This window comes from Onychostruthus taczanowskii, unplaced genomic scaffold (assembly GCF_017590055.1).
Source record: "Onychostruthus taczanowskii isolate IOZ18803 unplaced genomic scaffold, ASM1759005v1 scaffold199, whole genome shotgun sequence".
NCBI classification, from domain to species: Eukaryota; Metazoa; Chordata; class Aves; order Passeriformes; family Passeridae; genus Onychostruthus; species Onychostruthus taczanowskii.
The window spans coordinates 229,879-248,104 of NW_024499228.1; the positions used below are offsets into that span (position 1 = coordinate 229,879).

An 18,226-nucleotide genomic window follows, 5' to 3' on the forward strand; every position below is an offset into this window, starting at 1 on the left:
GAAGTGGGGAAATTGGAAATAGAACCTATAGAAATAGAGAAACCTGAGGACCCCATCCGGGTAAAGCAATACCCCATCCCCCTTGAAGGTCGGTGGGGATTAAAACCCATCATTAAAGATCTCATTAAAAAGGGCACATTAGAACCACGCATGTCGAGGCACAACACCCCCATCCTGGCGGTCCGAAAGCCGGATGGGAATTACCACCTCGTACAAGATCTTAGAGCTGTGAACCAAAGAACCAAGACCCTATTTCCCACGGTCCCCAACCCATATACACTGCTGAATAACGTCTCACCAGGGGATGTCTGGTACAGTGTAATTGATTTGAAAGACGCCTTTTGGACCTGCCCTCTGGCAGAGGGAAGCCACGATTACTTTGCCTTTCAGTGGGAAGACTCGGGGACGAACCGTAAACAGCAACTCCGCTGGACCTCCTTACCCCAGGGGTTTGTAGACTCACCCAATCTATTCGGCCAAGCCCTTGAGCAGCTCCTGAGTGACTTCATCCCAATAGGTGGGACTAAGCTGCTGCAATATGTGGACAATCTCCTAATAGCTGGTCTCAAGGAGGAGGGAGTCAGAGCAACTACCATCGCTCTCCTAAATTTCTTGGGGAGCAAAGGCCTAAAAGTGTCCAGGGCCAAACTCCAATTCACGGAGCCCGAGGTAAAGTATCTGGGTCACTGGCTGGTACAAGGGAAAAAGAAACTTGACCCTGAGAGGATTGCAGGTATTATTTCTCTGCCCTCACCTCAGACTAAACGAGAGGTGAGGCAAATTCTGGGGCTGTTGGGTTTCTGCAGGCAATGGATAGAGGGGTACAGTGAAAAGGTCAAATTTCTATATGAAAAATTGACCAAGAAAAAGCCCAAGTGGGGGGAGCAGGACAAACAAAACCTCAGGGAATTAAAGGAGGCCCTAGTGATGGCTCCAGTTCTAAGTCTGCCGGATGTAAGAAAGCCTTTTCAACTATTTGTGGATGTAAGCAATCACACCGCGTATGGGGTGTTAACTCAAAGTTGGGCGGGGTCAAAGAAACCAGTGGGCTATGTATCAAAATTACTGGACCCAGTCAGCCGAGGATGGCCCACCTGCCTCCAGGCGATTGTAGCCACCGCTGTGTTGGTAGAGGAAGCCAAAAAGGTAACGTTTGGGGCCCCTCTAGAGGTCTTTTCCCCACACAGCGTAAGAAACATTCTGCAGCAGAAAGCAGAGAAATGGCTCACTGATGCTCGGCTTCTAAAATACGAGGCTATCCTGATCAATTCCCACGATTTGGAACTTAAAACAACTACAGCCCAAAACCCAGCCCAGTTCCTATATGGGGAAGCCTCAGGTAATCCCGCCCATGACTGTGTCGAAATAGTCCAATTACAAACTAAAATCCGGCCAGACTTAGAAGAGGAGGAGCTGGAGATGGGGGAAAAATGGTTTGTGGATGGGTCTGCCTAGGTCGTAGATGGGAAAAGAAAAACTGGTTATGCTGTGGTAGATGGGGTGACCGGAAAAATGGTGGAATCGGGACCCTTGAACGCAGGGTGGTCAGCCCAAGCTTGTGAATTATATGCTGCACTAAGGGCTCTCTTGAAGTTAAAAGGTAAAAGGGGCACGATCTACTCTGATTCCAACTATGCCTACGGGATAGTGCATACTTTTGGGAAAATTTGGGAAGAAAGGGGGCTAATCAGCACCAAGGGAAAGGGGCTGATACATGAGGAATTAATAAGGCAGATACTTGCAGCTATCTGGGGACCAGAGGCAATTGCAATAATACACGTGAAGGGGCATCAAATGGGGATACAATTCAAGATACGGGGTAATAATTTAGCAGACCAAGAGGCTAAGCATGCAGCATTACTACAGGTAAGTAACCCAGAGATTTGTATGGGAGAGATTCAGGAACTCCCTCCCCGCCCCTCAGAGAAAGAAATTGAAAAGTTCAAAAGGCTGGGCGGGGTGCTCGAGGAAGGTAAGTGGAGACTGCCTGATGGTCAGGAATTAGTATCTAAGGAATACACCCGGAAAATTTTAGGGAGGTTGCACGCACAGACTCACTGGGGGAACCAAGCCCTGGTAGATCAGTTCCTGAAATTCTTTGGATGTAAAGGTATCTATGAGTTGGCAAAACAGGAGGTACAGGGGTGCCTGATATGCCAGCGGATTAATAAAGCCCAGACAAAACAAACGGCTATGGGAAGCCGTCCTGTGGCATACTGACCCTTCGAGAGGGTCCAAGTTGACTTCACAGACTTACCTAAAGTCGGGAGGTATAGATGCCTCTTAGTAATAGTGGACAAATTAACCCACTGGGTGGAGGCATTTCCAAGCTCCCGGGCAACAGCACAGGTGGTGTCTAGAATACTACTGGAGGAGATAATACCAAGGTATGGGTTGGTGAAATTTATTGATTCAGATCAAGGGACTCATTTTACCTCGAGAATTATAAAGCAAGTAGCTGAGAATACTGGGAATTCGATGGGACTACCACACCCCGTGGCACCCACAGAGCTCCGGACAAGTCGAGAGAATGAACCAGACGCTCAAGGGACAACTGACTAAGTTAATGATGGAAACCAAAATGTCCTGGGTTAAATGCCTCCCCTTGGCTCTGCTTAATATCAGGACATTGCCTAACTCAGACTCGGGGATATCCCCTTTTGAGATGCTCTATGGGATGCCTTACGAGCATGGGATGCCAGTCGGGCACCCCAAAATTGAGGATGGACAAATAAGGCCCTACCTGACAGCAATAAATAAAAACTTACAAGAACTAAGGAGACAGGGGATCCTAATGTAAGGACTCCCTGTAGGGTTTTCCATCCATTCCGTCTGCCTCGGGGATAATGTCCTAATCAGAACCTGGAAGGATACACCGTTATCGCCTCATTGGGAAGGACCTTTTCTTGTTCTTTTAACCACAGATACGGCAGTAAGGACCGCAGAGAAGGGATGGACACACGCCTCACGAGTTAAATGGGTTAAACCGCAGGAGGACACACTGGATTGGGAGATTGTTACAATTCAGAGATACGTGCAACTAACCTATTCTTGGCGCTCCTAACAGAACTGCGGGTATTCGAAACTGACTCTATATTGTGGTTCAGAATTTTCCAGAACGGACTAAGGGGAAAACTCCGATATTGGGCCCAAATCCTAGAGACTGAGTGCCGGAGAGAGTGTAAAGTACCCTGCAGTGCTCGGCCAGTTTGGCGCCGCCGGTGGGAAAACTTTAAGCGAAGGTACGCAGCCCGGAATAGCAGGGATCTCCGTGAGCCTGATTCCTGCTGCCAAGAAGATGGTCTTCCCCGCCGCTGGAGGCAACCCAGTGGGCGCGAAGGGGGGCAGAGGAATGTTGGTCGGAGTAATCCTGATGAGCCTGAGTCTAGCCGTGTGCCTCAGGACTAGTACCTGTGCTACAACGCTAGATCTATCTACCCAGAGGACCTGTAGGGCGTGCATGGAGGACGGGAGGGCTGAAGCGGAGGCTTCTCCTAACCACAACCCAGACCACTGTGCAGGAGACACGATAAGCAGGTACTGCCAACTCGAAGGCACTCAATACGGGGCTTGTACTAAAAGGGGGGTGGAAATCTGCATACCGCAGAGTGGAGCGTCAAGGGTGGGTCAGTTAACACACGTAAGACACAAGCGGGGTGCGGGACCTATCAAAATCCCAATATGCGATAAGTGTAATCGCACTGTATGGACAGGGGGGAGAACGGAATCGATCTTTTTGGGTTATTACCAGGTATACCAGATGTACTATGAAAACTCACAATTAGGGATGTTACAATGGGGGGAAAAACGTACTGGGTTGGGAGGAATCAGAAATATGAAAGCAAGACCTCCCTGGGAGGGGGTCCAGTGATTATCGGCTTACTGGAAAACAATGATGATAGAACCTGCCTCCAATATGATAAGATATTTTGTTTTTCCTGGAACCATGAAGGGGTAGACCCTGAGAGCAAAATTCAGCAGGTCGCCCAAGAATTAAAAAGGCAGGAATCGGAGCTGAGAAAATGAAGGGTCGAACAGGAGAGATTAAGGACTTTAAGCGAGCAGTATGACCAGCTGGAGAAACAGTACAATGAGCTTGGTCTGCCCGTTTCAGACAAAAACCTGTTCATTGACCTAATGCAAGAAACTGCCACTGAATTAGGGCTGTAAAATTGCTGTATATGTGGGGGATTGAGGTCCGCAGAAAAATGGCCTTGGAAAGGAGAGGGATTGACCCCAGAACAACTGCTAAGCTGGAACAACACCAAAAATTCCAAAATTCTGCAAAGACCTGAGGGATGGTTGCTGGAGAAATGGGTAATTGGAACAATTTGCATAAGCAGAGATGGGAAGAGGTACACTGAAACAGTTGGTTACACTCCATGTCTAACTACCTTAACCCTGGAAGAGGGCCAAAGCCCCAAGTGGCAACCTGAAACCCCCTCAGGCTATTGGAGTCGTGAAAGACTTAATCCTTGTGAATGGAGCGAAAGGCTAAAGTTGTGCTGGAATAAGAAATCTGGGGCCAATCCCTTCCAATCTCTAGAAGGGGCAAGGGAGTTCTGGGACAGACCGGGTGAGATAAATACGTGGAAAGCACCTAATGGAATCTATTTGATCTGTGGGAGAAAAGCCTACAGTGAACTGCCTAAGAATTGGAGAGGGTCTTGCACCCTGGGAATAATTAGGCCCGCTTTCTTTACCTTACCTTGGTCAGAGAGCAGCTCCCTAGGTGCTCCTCTGTATGAGACTCTGAACAGGCATAAAAGGGGGATAAAAGAGAAATTCCCCATTTTCGAGGGTAAACAGAAATGGGCGGAAGAGGAATGGCCTGCTAAGAGAATAATTGAATACTACGGTCCAGCAACATGGGCCCAAGACAGTAGCTGGGGGTATCGGACCCCTGTCTATCTACTGAATTGCCTAATCAGACTCCAGGCAGTAGTGGAGATAGTGTCAAATCACACCTCAGACGCCCTAGAATTGCTATCCCGGCAGTACTCTCAAATGAGAGCCTTCGTATACCAAAACAGGATAGCATTGGACTATCTTTTGGCTGAAGAAGGGGGTGTATGCGGGAAGTTTAATGAGTCTGAATGTGGCATTGAAATTGATGATTATGGGGAGGCCATCCGGGATCTGGCCACAGAAATAAAGAGGGTAGCCCACGTCCCCATACAAAAGTGGAATTCAATTTTGAACACATCCTGGTGGGATAATCTATTTGACGGGGCCTGGTGGAAAAAGCTAATATTTTTCATTTTGTGTTTGGTAGCAGGAGTCATCTTTCTGCCATGCCTGATTCCCTGCTTCATCAGATTAATACACTCAGTGGTACAAGGAATGCAGGTAGCCACAATGCCCATGGATCCTGAATTGGCCATGAAAGGCCAATTGATCCCAAAAATCCTGAAGCTGGAGGAGGACCCCTCCTGCAAAAGGGCAGCAGAAGTACTAAATCAATTTGAGGAGCAAATTAGCCCAAATGTATAAGAGTACCAGAAAGTCCTACTAGAGGACTGGGAGCCAAGGGAGTAGCTAAAAATAAAACAAGTAGTTTATTCTTAGAGGTCCCATGAATTAATGATTTTATAAAAAAAGGGGAGGGAATTGTTAGGGGCTCACTCGCAATTTTCATTTCTAACAACTGCCTTTTTCTGAGCAGCACCTTTGCAAAGGTTTCTCCCACACTTGCTTCTGAGTTCTGCAGCCTTCTTTGGAGGCAGGCTCAGTGGGGTGGGGGGGCTGCTCCCTCCAGAGGTGTGGCTGTATTCCACAGAGGCTGGAGCAGGGGCAGCCCCACTCCCTCTGGAGGTGAGGCCAGGCTCCACTGAGACCTGGCTGTGTTCCACGGAGACTGTATCAGGGGTGGGGCCCTTCCTGTGACGTCGGCTGGATGGTGGGTGCTGCGTGGCTGGCTCCATGGAGCACTGCACGGACTAATGGCCGCGGGGTTTCTCCCTGTCCCAGGAGGGGTTGGAGTGGCCGCATGGCACAGCCACCCCCTGGGGGAGAGAAGCGCTCACCACGTGGTCTGTTCTCCCCGAACAGGGCGGCATGGTAGCCTGAAGCGACTGCATAGTGATTACTGCAGTCTGGGGAGGACTCAGGGCATCTCGGAGAAGCCGGGGCTGTGGTGGCTGCCATCTTTCCACGTGGTTGGATTTCACAATTCATCCCACTGGCTCCCTGGATAATGCCAGCATCGCCGAGGTTCCCCACTCCCCGTAGAAACAATCCCTCTTTTTCTGAAAGAAGAAAATCAGTACCTTCATCATGGAGTTTGCTGGTCCTGATATCCAAGATCCCATGGTCTCAGTTGTGATTTTAGTCCACAAAACAGGTTTTTAAACCCTCGCAGCACTTTCTGCTGTCTGCTGAGGGTTTTTTTTTTACCACTGTCTGGCCAGTGAGTCCTGGATATTCATCAAAAGTCCAGTTTTTACACCATTCTAGCTTTTATGCCGTTCCCAGTTCTCAGGCTGTATTATTCCAGGATTTTATGCCTAATAATTCCGGCTATTATGCTTGATAATCCATCTCTGAACACTGTACCAGCTTTTTGCCGTGTGTCTCCTTTGCTCTCTGCCAGGCTATGGCTGAGTCCCGATCACTTCAGAGGCCACCATGTGCAGCTTCATAAGAGATCTGACTGTGAGAACACCCTGTCAAGTTGGCTTGGTAGCAAGCTCATATGCGATATCTGGTAACAGGTGAGTTGTGATGGAGATTTTCAACTGGATTTGGACTATTTGTGAAGTTTCAAAATGTTCTTCTCCAGCATCCCATAAGGTGTACCCCAGCCCTGGGAAGGAACCCCTTCTTAGGTGAAAGAGATGATCCAGACTTGCTCCCAATGTCCATCTCACTGGAGTGCATGCCTGAACATGGGCCTAAACCTGTTCTGGGACAGCCCTGGCAGGCAACCAGGTGTCTCTTCCCTCCCAGACACATGGTGTCCCTTCCCTGGAGTCTTTAATTGGGCTTCTTGCCTGCTGTTGTGCCCCTATGCTCCCCTGGATTTGCAAAGATGGACTTTGATGGTCTGATGACTCTCCTGTGATGTCCCTGAGAGCATCCCAGCAGGGTCTTACTTGGGCTTCCCCCTTCCATTATCTTCCTGTGTTCCTTTGTGGCTATGCATAGGAGCTTTTAACCTAAGTATAAACCCAAGTATAAAAACTGAATGCTGGAAGCCCTGGTGCTTGGTGAGAACTCCCATGTAATTTCCTTTTGTTCCCTCAGCTTCCTATGGGAGATGTGTGTGCCTTACAGCAGATGAGACTCTGTTGAGGAAGAAATGTGAAACAAAGCATCAGAGATTGGGGCGGAGATAAGGAGAGTGAGAGGATAAAGAGGAGCTTGATGTCTGAAAAATCTGCTAATCCGTTGTGGTGCTCCCAGCTTTCTCCTGTGACCTCTGGAAGCAGGATTGCTGTGGGGGATAGTGTCCTCTCCAGGTGCTAGAACTATAATGCTGCAGTCAGCAAGTACAAGAGCTGAGTCACAGCTTTTGTGTGACTGTGCCAAGCATTGCTCTTCCATGTCCTGGAAGAAACTGACACCACAGTACTTGGACCTGAGACAAACCAGCAGATCACAAATCCAGAGAGAAATCTCTGTGTGTACTGTGTTTTCAAGCCTGTGTTGTACTTTGAATGTGATTGGAATGGTCTCTGGCTGTGAATTCTGTGCTCTAGATTTGGTTTTCCTATCAATTTTCCTCCCCTTCCTGTGGGCAAATCTTCTGTGAGGATTTTTTTTTTTTTAAATGATGCATGAAAGATAGAATTCCCTTTCCACATGGCTGTGATCAAAATTATCTTGTCCTGCTTATGGAAGAGCAAATCTAGGGAAGTGTCATCCTCCAGCACAGGCTGGGTACAATGTGTACAAACACCTGCATCCCTAGCTGATGGGAAGGGCTTGCTCAAGCATTATTCACCAGAGGGGAAAGTGTGCAAAAGTTTCATGCATTTTAAAACAGTTTAATGCCAAGCAGGATCAAACCCACAAAAATTAATTGGCCAAAGTAGAGGATTACCACAGAATATCAGTCAACTTGAGGTTGTGCTGGTGTCTTAAATGAATTTTTCCTCCTTCACTCCTTCTGAATTTCTTCTTATTTTAACTCTGAACGTATACCTGGATTTGTGGGTAACAGCAATATCTATGAAGTCACTTGTTCCTATGGTTAATTGATCGTATTTTATGACCCCTGTTCAGTCTTTATGAAACCAGGCCCCAGTTTGGTGCATTGCAAAAGCTGAGAAAAATGGTAGTTAGGAACTGAAAATTGTTCACTTGTGTTTTGTAAAGATTACCAAGTTCAGTGTATAGGTATCACATCTCATGTTTTTATTATTCATATTTCTTGGTGAAGGATTTCTCAGCCAATTTAACCTAAAATATAGGGATTAGATTTGTGAGTGCTTCTAGGGGCAGGAGAAATGTCCAGAGAGGAGAGTTAAGCCCTGTGACGTGTGACATATCAAAGGCAGCCTGGAGTGTATGTCTCTGCTGCTGAGCAGTACACTTCAGAGAGAAAGGAAGAGGGAATTTAAGCCAACCTCAGGGAATGCTGCGCTCTGGGGCTGGTGATTAGTAAAACAGAGAAGATGAATGAACCATGCTATGAAGAAGTCCAGGATTTCTATACATCTGACCTCAAGAAACCTTCACTGAAGGAAGTGAATGCTTGGCCACAGGCAAGAACGTGTGGCAGCAGCTCTGGCATTTCTTTTCCTTGCCCACATGTGTGTATTTGCCTCTTCTTGTTTTGCCTGACGGGAACTCTGCTGGGACATCCTCAGTGTCTGGATTATGGGCCGCCTTTCCCTTGCCCCCTTTGCCCTTGGAGTTCTGCTCTACCTATGAAAACTTTGGCTGCTGTAACCAGGAGAGAGAGAACAGCATTGCAGCAAAATACTGGGACATCATGAATTACATGGATCCCCAGGGGCATAAACTGTGTGGAACATACATCAAAGATACCCTGTGTCAGGTAAGGAAGAAAAATAATATTTGTATCCTACACTTAGAGCTGGTTTAGGGGTCAGTTGTGGTTCTGACAGCTGTGCTGCTGTGAAGGGAGGTGTGGGCTGGCAGGGGAAGAAGGGTGGGCTGGCAGGGGAATGGCACTTAATCCACAGCAGGCATTTTGCAAAGAGCTTTGGGTAAGGTGCATCACTGGAATCTGGGCATATATAGTGACATTTGCTAGCAATAAAGGTTTATGGAAACACTGCCCAGTGAGGATGATTGTAAGAGACACCTGCTCACTTAAAAAAAATTAAAAGGTTTATTAAACCTTAACAAAAATGCAACAAAAGAACTAAATAAAGAAAAACTTGCAGTGCTGGGAACTGCCTGTGCAGTTGCGTACCACATGGCCGGTTCGTTGTCAAGATGGATGCTCATCCTGGGGGTTGCATCAGCCAACCCTGGCCCCTCCCAAAGTCTGTCAGTCAACTCTTTTTTGCCATTTATTGGTGGAGTCTGCTTTCTTGTAACTTGATTGGAGGGTCAGGTGTTGTCATGCCCCACCCCCTTAGCAACAAGCTTTTCCATTTCCAACTGCCCCTTGCAAGGGGCAGATGTGCACACCTTTTTACCTGTCCTAGACCACCCCAGCTGTCTGATGGTCACAGTACAGGGGGAAAAGGGAACCATGGGGAGAAGAGAGGACAAGTACACTACAGTAACATAACTATACATCACTAAAGCTTTTCTTAATATTCACACAATATTCATCTCTTAATTGAGAGAGCCAATCATCTCATTATCCATCTGTAATGATGATGATTTTCCCATAATGAAGGAGAGAATTACAGATCTGTCTTTACCCTCTGCTTAGAGCTGCAAGGTGCTGAATTACAAATTCTACAGAACCAAATGATAGGCGAATTACTGGGAGAGTGTTTGGATCTCTGGACTGGAGGGAGGATGTTTTTTCGTTGTGTTCCTGCTGAATGTGCTCCAAACGCTGTGCTTGTCAAAGTAAAACAAAATTTCCCAGGTAGTGGTTTCACACAGCTGCTGCAAGGTCCTGAGGCTGCAGTCACAGTGTTTTCATCAGTGCTATCTCCCCACTGCCCATCTGGCTGGTGGAAAGTGTGTAGGGAGGAAAGACCAAAGGCCCTTTTCTGCCTGAGCTCCCCTGCATCCCTGGAATCACCTGCCTTTTTAGCAACTGTTAGTCACACCAAGCTGCACTCACTGCATGCCAAAACACAAAGCAGCCAAAAGACATGCTTAGTCTTTCTAAAACCATACAAAACTCTTGTAGTTAATATTACCTGAGCTCTAAAATGTTATCTATGTACCAAAATGTTTCCACTCTTTTTGGATACTGACAACATTCTGGCATTTCCTTGGGGTGGGGGATACACCTTTTCAGCACTAGGGCTGAAAAAAGTAGCAGCAGAGTTCTCTGTTATTTTACAGTTGGTAAACCAGCAAAAGATGTGTTATGGATTCTAACAGAAAAACTAGTGTTGATGTTGTAAGCATTTTTCTACATGATTCAGGTAGAAAAAACAAAATTACTATTGTTTCTTTGATTCCTCATTCTGCAGGGTATAATGTAATTTTGTGTTTGTTCTACGTGCATTTTGTAGGAAAAAAGCCTCCAAACCACCCGTATTTTTTACAGCTTTTCAAAGTTTTAAGCTATTACTCTTTCCCTGTTTTTTAGAGTAAGATTGCTCTTGAATCTTTGAGGAGGAGTTGTGATATTATAGGGGGTTATTAAGTTTGTTTTTCTTGGGCCAGGTCTCATAAGCTCTCAAAAGAAACTTAATACATCCAAGGATAGCTCAGCTATTACTTTGGGGGCATAAAATAATGGATGGCTTCTGCTGGGGTGTTAGAAACAAAAAAGGTTTAATAAAAGGCAAAATAACAAACAGAAAAACTCGAGCCAGGTGCAGAGGTCTGCTCCTGGTAAAAACACTTCACAAAAGCACTTTAGCTCTTTTGTTGTCTTCTTTTCTTCCTGATTGATCAGGCGGGACTTTTTGGCTTCTATCCAATTAGATGTTCTCTAGTGTTTGGTGAAGTCCCTAAGGTCCTATGAGGTGGCTTTTCACTGATCGTTGAGAGGAACTTCTGGGCTTCTTTCCTTTTTTGGGGGACAAAGGTTAGTTTTGCCACTCTGTCATTAGGGGGCACACTCCTACAGGGGGTCTCCTCGAGCCCGGTCTCATAAGCTCTTGGAGATCTATTTCACACCCAAGATAGCTCAGCTACCTTAGAAGGCATAAAATATCAGCAGGATGGCTTCTGTGGTAGTGTTGGAAACAAAAAGTTTTAATAAAAGGCAAAATAATGAATCTCTTTACCGAGAGCTAAAAGAGGTTCTTGCTCCTGGTAAAGCACCTCACAGAAGAGATTAGTTTCTTTGTTCTCTTCTTTTTCTAGTAAATTGCTCAGGTGGGACTTTTTGGCTTCTATCCAATTGGCTATCCTTAAGTTTGAGGTGAAGTTCCCCAGGTCCTATGAGGTGTCTTTTTCGCTAATTGAGGAAAGAAACTTCTGGGCTTTTTTCCTTTTTAAGGAGACAAAGGATAGTTTTGTCACTCTGTCAACAGGGGGTGCATTCCTAGAGTTGTGACTGTGATCTGTGTTGCTCTCCCTGGTCAAGTTGGTAACAACCACAGAAATGAGACTGGAGACTGGGTTCTCTGGCAGATACTATTTGCCTGTTGGAATTGGTGAAAAGAGCAAAGACCTACCGAATGGTTTTGCTTTAGTGAAGTCACTTTGCTGGATCACCATTGCTGCTGAACTCACATGAAAGGGATGGAATTCCATTCTGCCAAATCCACAGCATCCTCATAGTTTGGAACAAAACAAATTTTAAGTGGTATAGGTGCTTATTGATAAACCTGAATAGTAGCTGCTCTGATCTAGCAAATACAGCATTTTTCCCACATTTTTGGGGGACATCATGTGTGGTAACAAAGTCAGGTGTTCCTTCAGTGCCAAAACCCAGCAAAAGCCAGACAAACTTGCTGGTAATGAGGGGGTTGCTGAGTGTTACCCAGAGGAAGCTGGATTCACTGGCCCTGCAGAGCCCAAGGAAGAGGCCATGGAGGTCCTTACCCTAGCAGTGCAGCTCTGTGTTTCTTAATGGTCAGGAGATTAATCAGGGATGTGTTCTGGATCATGGATTTCCTGCTGGCACTCTAAACCAGATACATTTCTCTCAAAAACTAACAGATTAGAAGAGGCATGTAAAGCTATTCAGCCGTGCTGGTAGAGCTCAGTCTTCATCTGGCAAGATCTGGGTCTATTTTAGCTACCTACACTTGTTCTAAGCACTTAGAGGTTTAGAGTCTGACCTTCAGCTGAGTTGAATTTAACCTAAAAACTGAGTATGAAACTCTGACAATTGTAATATTCTTAAAGAGGTGTAGTGTGAGGTAATACCCCAGTTCTTGCATTCCTGTGCTCCTGTCTCCTCGGGACAGGTCTAGAGATGGAAACCACCTAAAAAAGGCACAGGAGAGCTATCTGCCTCCTGCCACCTTCAGTCCTCTCCTGGCCCCTTTCCAGATGTTATAAATGAAAAATGAAAAGTAGCCAATTTTAATAAAAATATAAAAAATAAAATTTATTTTGCTACAGTAATACAGTCCAACAGCCACCAATCAATAGGCCAGCATATCACTCGCAGTTGGTGATATGGGTGGACGTGAATCTGGCCTCTATCGCACCAAATTCCCCTCCTCCACACTGACTGCTTCAAGGCAGCAGTTCTTATACAGTTTATTTTGCCCACGGCAGAATGTCTTTGTTTCTTCCTGAGTTCTTCATATTCAAGTTGGTTTCTTTCTCTGGCTCGGGCTGCACAGAGCCTCTGTCTGGGAATAGCTTCCTGGCATTCAGATGGAAGGTGTTGATGGCCTGGTCATCTCAGATAGGCATCTTGTCTGGGCCATCATCTCCTGGGCATCACTGGGTGTAGGTTCTTTTGAAAGCCCATCTCCTGTGCCGCCAAAGTTTCCATCGAATGCAAATGTGGTGTTGCCTCCCTGTCCATCTGCCACGGTTTCGCCAGTAGTTACAGACTAGTACTGGCCATACTAGCTTGGGCTCTAACCCAACCCTTTTTTCTACATTCCTTTACCCTAAACTTCCATGCACACCTATTAGACAAGTTGGCGCTGGCTACATGGCCGGATCTCCCAGTTTGAATGCTGTGGCACGTAGTTTCCCCACCCTGGCACGCAACACAGCATTTGGGATCCTCCCTTCCCTTCCCCTCCTCTACCTTGGACCACCACCCCCGCGGCAGGCACTGGCCCTGTGCCCACCCTCCTTGTGGTGCCGAGCTACCTCGCTGCCCCTCCCTGTTCCCGCGGGGCCAGTCCCTCCCACAGCGCCGACCATACCTGCGGAGCCGGCCCCATCTCCTGCCGCGTGGTCTTCGCCCATGCTGGCACCTCCCCGCTCCCATTTCTCTCCTCCAGTTCCTCTAATCACCCATCCTGTCTCTCATTCACCTGTTAATGAAGCTGCCCCTGCCTCTCAAATTTTCTCACACCCCAGTCTCACCCCCTCTGCGGGGGGGGAGGGGGGGGGAGCGTTCCCAGTCCCGCTCTGCCCCTGCCTGCCTTTGGTCTGTGTCCTCCTCTGTAAGATTGTGTCTCGACGGACTCTTTGGGTCCCCTCCGGCTAGCTATGGACCCTAGCCCCCTAGCCCACATGATCTTACATGGATGAAATCAAAAGACGAGAAGCGCTCTTCTCCATGTGGTTTACTGACTTAAGAACCACCACATGGAAAAACCTGCATGGGAAGAGCCCTAGGGCTCATGGTGGGAGACCACGGTGAGGGGTCTTGGGCAGAGGGGTGGGTGAGGGAGAGACCGCATGTTGGGAGAGGCGAATAACAAACCACATGATGTAACATAAACTATTCAGTGCAATATAAAGACTACTCAGTGCAAATCTCAAATGACCCAGTGCAAAACAACAACTAAATAAACTATTTACTGCAATACAATACTCCTTGCCTCTGGTCTGCACCCAATTCTCTTGTCCCTCCAGAGCCGAGCTCCACTCTGCCCGTGCCTGGCTCGGCTCCCGTGCTGTCCATCTCAGATGCTGTGGGTCCTGCGGCTGCCGCGGCCAGGCTGGGTCCTTTTCCCGTGCTGGCACCCTGCCCCCACTCCTCTCTGGTCACTCCCGGTTCCCACGCTGGAAGCGAGAGTGACCCTGATCAAAACACTCCCATTTTAGATATCAATAACCCCTCTCCATCAATAACCTCCGAGACAGCGTATGCTTCAGTATCTACAGGTGTAAGCATCAAGTGGTACATCAAACAGCCAAATACAGCATCCAAAGACCCTTCTCCTGAACCTCTGAGACAGCAAAAAAACCAAGCTCAGGTGGTGTGGAAGAAGAAAAAAGACTGTGTCCCTCCACTACTTCAGAAGTGTATAAGACTCCGTGTTCTATATGTGTGAATTTCATGTAAAGATATATACCAATGTTCAATTGCTCAAATATACACAAGTCTTAAAAAAAAAACCCCATAGCTTCTTTTATAGCTATTTCTTGTGAGTTGTTAAGAATCCTTTCAATTTTCAAAATTCTATTATAATCTAACAGCACAACTGTGCCTCCTTTTTATAAGGATATGTTATGGATGGATAATGAGATGATTGGCTCTCGCAGTTAAGGGATAACTATTGTGTGAATATTAAGAAAAGCTTTAGTGACGTATAGTTATGTTATTGTAGTTTAGGTGTCCTCTGTTCTCCCCATGGTTCCCTCTTTCCGCCCTGTATTGTTACCATCAGACAGCCGGGGTGGTCTAGGACAGGTAAAAAGAAAGTGTGCAGACATGCCCCTTGCATGGGGCAGTTGGGAATTCAAAAGCTTTTTGCTAAGGGGGTGCAGCATGGCAACACCTGATCTCCAGTCAAGTTACAAGAAAGCAAACTCCACCGATAAATGGCAAAGAAGAGCTGACTGACAGACTTTGGGAGGAGCCAGGGCTGGCTGATGCAACCCCCAGGGGTATAAAAGACCGAGCATCCATCTTGAAGATGAACTGGCCACGTGGTATCACGAGGGCAGTTCCCAGCACTGTAAATTTTTCTTTATACAGTCCTTTTGTTGTATTTTGGCCAAGGTTTAATAAACCTTTAATTAACCTTAATAACCCCTTAATAAACCTGTTTAGTTAAGTGTCTGCAGAGGTCCAATGGGGACATCTTCATAGTAAGAAAAACAGGGGAGTTGTGGAATCCTCTGACTCCTCTCCCTCAGGGAAATCCCCAGGGCCTTGCCTTGGAAGAATATATCACAGAGTTTTCTCCACTTATGCTGCTAGAGGGGACTCAGCCCATGGTGCTCTGCAACACTAGTGCCAATCTACACTAGACTGCCTCCGCCATTGGCCAGTTGACGCTGCCCACCCTCATCCCCCCTACAAGTTGCTGCCCTTTGCCCACCCCTGTGCCCTCAGGTCACTGGTCACTGATCCCATTCTTAAGTCATGCAGACCAGATGGTTTGATCTTTCGACTCTGGTCCCTTTGGCATGGTGGATGCAATAAACCCTTGCTGGAATATATCATGCAAAGACCCTTCCTGTCTTTCCTCTGCTGAGCTATCTGTGGCATGTGTGTGTGCATGGACTTGAAATGGCTGCTCTTGTGGCCTTACTCTGAGCGGCTTCTGAAGGAGATGTTTCAAAGAAGATTGCAGCCTTTCTACCACCCTGCAACAAGGAATGGTGTGGTGTGGTTCTAACAGCTGCAAGGACACGCTTGGGGGACTTGGCTCCCCTTTGCAAGGCTGGAGAGTTTAGATTTGGGAAGAGGGAGCGCTTCCTTACAAATGTGACGTGGAAACAACAGAAACCAGGTCATTCTGTGCTTCTTTCTGGTAGCCAAATGGCAGCAATGAAAAGTGAGGAACCTCCTACACCATCCAAAAGCTGCAAGGGCTTTACTCCTTACAAGTGATACCTGTTCTGGCCAAAAGCCCTTGGGTGTTGCTGTGAGCAAAGAGAACAACTTGTTTGTGAAGTTTGGAATCAGGGTCTATAGTCTTCATATTAGATATACTGGAAAGGCTGCTACTTGCACCAAAAAAAAAAAAAAAAAAAGTCTATGCTTGTATAACTGCACAGATTTTAAAATTCTGTTTAAAGAAGCTAACTTGTTTAATGAGGCAGAAAAGTTACTAATGTAGTCATTACATTCCTGGACTGTGCATGTACTTACCCTCTTCCATCTCTGTCAAATAAAAGTTCTGGATAGATGGTTTTTGGGCTGCTAGCACGAAACCAGTAAAATAATATTTCTGTAGAATGCAGCCTCTTCTGCTTTAACTTCTGCAACTTTGTGCTGATTAAAATAGAGGTGGAATCTTAATGGAAACATTTTACAGAAGTTTTGGCCCAGAATGTTCACAAGATGAGTTTAAATTTAGGTACAAATTCAAACACAATGCTTGATTTTCAGAATTTATCCTACATTTTACACAGCTAAAGACTTAAAGCTATTTGAGGGAACATAATTTTAGATCTGTAACACATGAAAATGTTGCCTGCATTTTTTTTCCTGATGATCAGAGACAGAGTCAATGATATCTACAGGAATTGCATGAGATGGTATTTACTTATTTGAATCAGTTTTAAATCTCACCTACAGTCTGCTTCAGTAATACTATGCAAGTATCAGATTTATTTAGCCTGTATATTTAATCAATGTACATCTTTAGCAGCTACAGCTTCTTCTGGCAGCATTTCACTTGCTTTTTTTAACCTGGCTCCTATTGCCTTCACCTGATACTCCGTCATTTTTCTTCTGTGGGAAAGTGAGTCTTATCCATGTTCTCAATGTCAGTTGTGATAGTTCCAGAGCTCTGTCAGATTTTTTCCCTGCTCTGATCACTTCCCCCTTGGACTGCTCAGTCCCACCTTACTGAGTGTAAAATCCACAGCCTCCACACTTGTACTTCTGTTGGGAAGGTGAATATGCTTTGATAAAGGAAACTACTACTGATGTCAAAGTCCATTTTGGCCATATTCTCTGACTTTCTACTGCTGCACTTCATAGGTGACTGTTTAAGTTGTCTGCAATGCTAATTTTTCATTTTATTAACCACTTTGCTCCCCTTGAGGTGTCTCGGCTTCTCCTGGATGAGTGTCCACAGCCACATCTTTAGTTTCCCTTACTTTCTAGGAATATTCTCTGTATGCTGCACATCTCTACGATGCAGAAAACCCACAGACCCCTCTGAGAAGTCTTACAGGACTTTGTATTGACTACTTCTCTGAGTTTCACCTCCACTGCTTCTCTGCCATCCACCTGCTGACCAGTGACAAACACATCCAGGAGTGCTGCGAGATGAACAGGACCCATTTCTGCCCCCTCCTGCAGCTCCAGGATGAGAATTACTGCTTCCCCCAGGTGCTGCAGAACTTGGCCCTGAGCCGCAGCCTAGGCTCAGTGCTGGAGGAACGTGCAGGCTGTGTCCTGCTGTGCCTGGCTGAGGTTGCCAGTGGCCTGAGAAACCTAGTGCTGATGGCCCAATCTGCTGACCAAACCCACTGCGCCTTTGTAGCCGAGCAGCTGGGCCTCGTCTGGGTTTCCCTACCCAATGGCAGCCAGCTGGATTTGCCATTCCTGGACATTCAGAGCATAGTGCTGGCTACCCTGTGGCTGGGGCATAAAAGGGGCTGGAGCATTCCTGGGGATGGCTTTCCACCCCAAGCACAAGGACAATGGGAAGTTTTATATCTGTCACTCATACATGGCTAAGAACCGAGCGGAAAAGATCAGATTCAGTGAATTTAAGGTTTTGGCATCTGATGCCAACAAAGCTGACCCAAGCTCTGAAAGGTAAAGTTCATGTTGAATGCTACTGTATGCCATGATGAGAAATTGTTTTTCTCTGTCCCTGTTTAACACCCAATATCAACATAGGCTGGGGATTGAGAGCAGCCCTGCCAAGAGAGACTTGAGGGTACTGGTGGGTGAGAGGCTGGACATAATCCAGTAATGTGAGCCTGCAGCTGTGAAAACCAAACATGTCCTGGGCTGCATCCAAAGATTTGTGGCCAGCAGATCAAGGGAATGCTCCACTTTCAGAAGGTGTTGAGGCGAACACCCCATGTGTGGAGACACGAGGCTTGACTCCATTTTCTCAGAAGGCTGATTTATTATCTTATATATTAAAATACTACATGAAAACAATAC

General features: G+C 46.5%; 1 protein-coding gene across 1 annotated transcript; it reads left to right on the top strand.

The window, feature by feature from the left end:
* Nucleotides 1–8,618: 8,618 nt before the first annotated feature.
* Nucleotides 8,619–17,873, top strand: HHIPL2 (HHIP like 2). Its single transcript, XM_041402421.1, is given in 4 exon segments — nucleotides 8,619–8,840; nucleotides 8,843–9,004; nucleotides 17,210–17,707; nucleotides 17,709–17,873. Coding segments are annotated over 4 exon segments (1,047 nt in total).
* The last annotated feature ends 353 nt before the right edge of the window (nucleotides 17,874–18,226 follow it).